Here is a 3,344-nt window from a genome sequence, read left to right on the forward strand (position 1 = left end):
CATATAGTAGCTGAAAAGGAGAAAGAATAGACCATAATAAGAAAATTTTATTCGAACTGTACAGATACATATCAAGATTAAAAATGGAATATATCAGATTTGGCAGCTAGGCCAAAACCAATCCATCCATCGATCTCTACACCACCAGCATCCACCCCCCAGTATTTACATCAACCCATACTCAATGCTTGCTGTTTGAAAACCATCATCTGCAAAACTGCAAGCTGCTTTTTCTATCATGAAACTGAAGAGTCCAAAAACAGTTTGTTTAATCAGCAAGAGAAATTTGAAAATTATTCTGTAACATTCAGCGGTTGGCACTGCGTTCCAAATGGTTCCTCAAGCTACACAACGCCTCTGCAGAGAGGCTACACCCTTGTTTCTGTTTAGGTGCAAGTGGTGAAGAGAAGCACACAATAAGTGCAGTGAGATTGTCAATTACTTTACAATCCAAGGCTTCCATGACAAGGTCCTTAGCACACTTCTCAGGGTCATCATGCCGCCGCAGCCCACGGCGGACAAGGCTGACCGCATCCTGACTTGAAATGGAATCCCAAATCCCATCACAACCAATTATGAGAAATTCATCTTCCTCTGTTAGAACAAGGTGCTGGAATTCTGGCTCAGAAATGAGAGGTGAAGGAGAACCCCAAGAGTGTTTCAGGTACCAGTCACCAAGGGCTCGGGAAACTGACAGGTCATGATTAAGTAATCCATCTTTATCAACATACCCACCCAATTCTTCAACCCGCCTTCGCTCTGATGGATAAGTAGGCCTATGGTCTTGGGACATGTCGATTGCCTTTCCTTTACGACATAGAACTGCTCGGCAATCACCAACATTAGCAACCATTAATAGCCTGGAATATGGAAGCATGATCAGGATGCTTGTGACGGGGAAAAATCATTTCCAGGAAATACTGAAAAACTATCAACGTGGAGCACAAAAAAAAAGGCACTTAGAAGTTTCTATTTTTTCGAAGTCAACTAGAGTAATGCACTTAAGAGATGATGCAGGAAGGCTGGTATTGAGCCATCTTAGCAATTAATGGTAACATGTAACATGGAGGCAGCGCATTGGACATCAGAAGTAAACTCAAACGTTTGCAGGTTCAGGCAAAACATCATGTGCGAGGACAAAAACAAGACAAACCATAGTTAGCATAACATCATAGACTAGATGTGAAGATTGATATAGAATAGTGGATTTCATAAAACATTTATAATAGATAAACTGAGTGGTGATTGACCAACATCACATCCACAAATATACCTAAAAACATAACTCCGGCGAGGTAAAACAAAGCATTCACATACACATGGTTATATTATCATGTTCAAGAGCACAGATATACCTTCCAAATACAAAAGCAGTAAGTGCAGTTGTCCCTGAAAAACTGCTCACACTGCAGTCATTTTCCAAAGCCAGATCAGCCTGGTGAAATGCTTTCCGGAGGGAGTTCTCAAGCTCCTTCAAGAATATATTGTCAACTTCAGATGTTTGAGGGAAATTTACATCTTCAAAAAAGATTCTCATTGCATTTCTTCTCATATAAGCTGCTGCTTCCGGTCCTTCATGACCATCAAAAACCTGCAAATAAACTCAATCTCAGTCAGTTATGAATTCCTTCAACCTATCAAATAAATAAATATTCAACAACCATGGGTTTGATCAACAATTACCCCATAGAAAGCACTGGGCTTTGGAAACTTAAAGACCGAGCCCAATTCAGCGGATAGATCATCTATGCGTATATGCTCATCTTCCATGTATCTTCGATGCCCAATGTCAGCAAAGCTACCAGAACGAATACTAGGAACAAACTCCAGGATGGCGGACTCAATAGTTTCCACATCTGAAACTTTTTCTGAACATGTAATATCCTGAAAAAGGAGTTAATTTTCCATTAAGTTTTTCACCTACAGTACAACTACTCAAAATCTAAAAATCTTTCAATCATCATTGATAAAATCTATTTTTACAGTTCTCGCCATCAAATGCATAATTAAAATTATTCTTTCAATCATTATTGAACAAAAAATTTCTTACAGATCACACCATCAAATTCATAATTAAAATTGCTATATAGCATACTAAAGAATAGTAGCAGGAACAAAGCAATTCATTGGAAACACCCAGAAGTGAACTATAATATTTCTATTAATTTTTCTGTACCCTACAAATAAATTTAAAAAAGGCAGAAAAATTCATTCAGATTCAGCTGGACTACAAACAAGACTAAACAACCCATTATGAATATTAAAAAAAACAGTAATTCAACACACAACCAGTAGAAAATACTCAATTTTAACTAGTAAATATTCAAGATTCTCAAACAAAGCAAACCCTAGCAAAAGAGAAAAGGATGATGAAGAAAACTGACCAATTGGGAGGCGGATAACTCGGCGGAGATCAAATCGGAGACGCGAACTTGACTTAACCTTCTAGGGGAGGAAGAAACAGTAACAACATCTTCAATCTCATGAGCAAAACATTGAACATCCAACACCGGCACGCTTACTGCCTCTGATTCAACTACCATATTTCATTCACCGAAAAAATTAAGATAATAAAATCAATCAATTTTCTCTTTTCCAAAGATTCCAACTTCAAATCCCTTTCTCTTCTCTTCTCTTCTCTTTCGCTGGTAATAATGATTTTAATTTTTTATTTTCTGAGTGGTCAAATTTTGAAACTAAGTTAACTGGCTTCAGCAATAGGCATATATATATGCATAACTGATTCAGGATTTCTTTATTTTTAAGAGAGCGATGACCGGTGGCTACAGGTCACTTAAGTTCGGTAATTGGACACGTGTGCGTTTTTAAACCATGGGATCTTAAGAGACCGTTTGTTTTCACACGCTAATCGAGTAGCTCCATTAACACGTGACTGTTATTATGTTGACGCGTGTCATTGCATGACTGTATCGTCCTTCTATGGGGGGAGGGGGGTGTAGCGTGCTGAGCGGTCACTGGGGAAAAGAAGTTTTTCTGACTGTTTGTTTGACACTGAGGTGATTTTTACGGTTAGGTTAAAAAATAGATTGTAAAAAATATTTTAATTATAATTTTAAAAAATATATATTTGGTTTATAAATAAAAAATAGCTTGTTTTAATTTTTATAAAATCAAGATTTAAAATATAATTATATATAAGATTCAGTGTAAAAAACAATTTTATTTCACTTAAAATATCAAACATATAAGATTAAGGGTAAAATTTAGACGCGGGCGTCCCTGAAATGACAGTGGTAGACGCTTTCGCGCGGCGAGGGGACACGCGGCAACAGTTTCGTCGCCGTTGACAGGAATAGGGATCCACAAGATAATTCTGGACGGCT

At 37.5% G+C, this 3,344-nt stretch overlaps 1 protein-coding gene across 2 annotated transcripts; it reads right to left on the bottom strand.

Annotated features, from left to right (window-relative positions):
- Positions 1-29: 29 nt before the first annotated feature.
- On the bottom strand, positions 30-2,699 carry LOC118044518 (probable protein phosphatase 2C 49). 2 transcript variants are annotated; one of them, XM_073407277.1, is made up of 5 exons: positions 2,512-2,699; positions 2,385-2,421; positions 1,684-1,884; positions 1,356-1,591; positions 30-860 (listed from the first exon to the last, which is right to left on the bottom strand). In XM_073407277.1, the coding sequence occupies exons 1-5, from the start codon at positions 2,541-2,543 to the stop codon at positions 308-310; spliced, it is 1,059 nt and encodes a 352-aa protein (XP_073263378.1). In that variant the 5' UTR covers positions 2,544-2,699; the 3' UTR covers positions 30-307. The 2 variants fall into 2 exon arrangements, with proteins under 2 accessions (XP_073263378.1, XP_034908731.1); XM_035052840.2 differs by having other exon boundaries at positions 2,385-2,699.
- Positions 2,700-3,344: the final 645 nt, after the last annotated feature.

Source organism: Populus alba, chromosome 2 (assembly GCF_005239225.2).
Source record: "Populus alba chromosome 2, ASM523922v2, whole genome shotgun sequence".
Classification (NCBI taxonomy): Eukaryota; Viridiplantae; Streptophyta; class Magnoliopsida; order Malpighiales; family Salicaceae; genus Populus; species Populus alba.

Excerpts from the sequence above, each read along its gene's own strand:
- LOC118044518 (XM_035052840.2), bottom strand. The coding sequence starts at position 2,543 with ATGGTAGTTGAATCAGAGGCAGTAAGCGTGCCGGTGTTGGATGTTCAA. Across the intron at positions 1,885-2,384 it reads AGTTATCCGCCTCCCAATTG|GATATTACATGTTCAGAAAA; the intron begins GTCAGTTTTCTT and ends CTCCTTTTTCAG. Across the intron at positions 1,592-1,683 it reads AGCCCAGTGCTTTCTATGGG|GTTTTTGATGGTCATGAAGG; the intron begins GTAATTGTTGAT and ends GTTTATTTGCAG.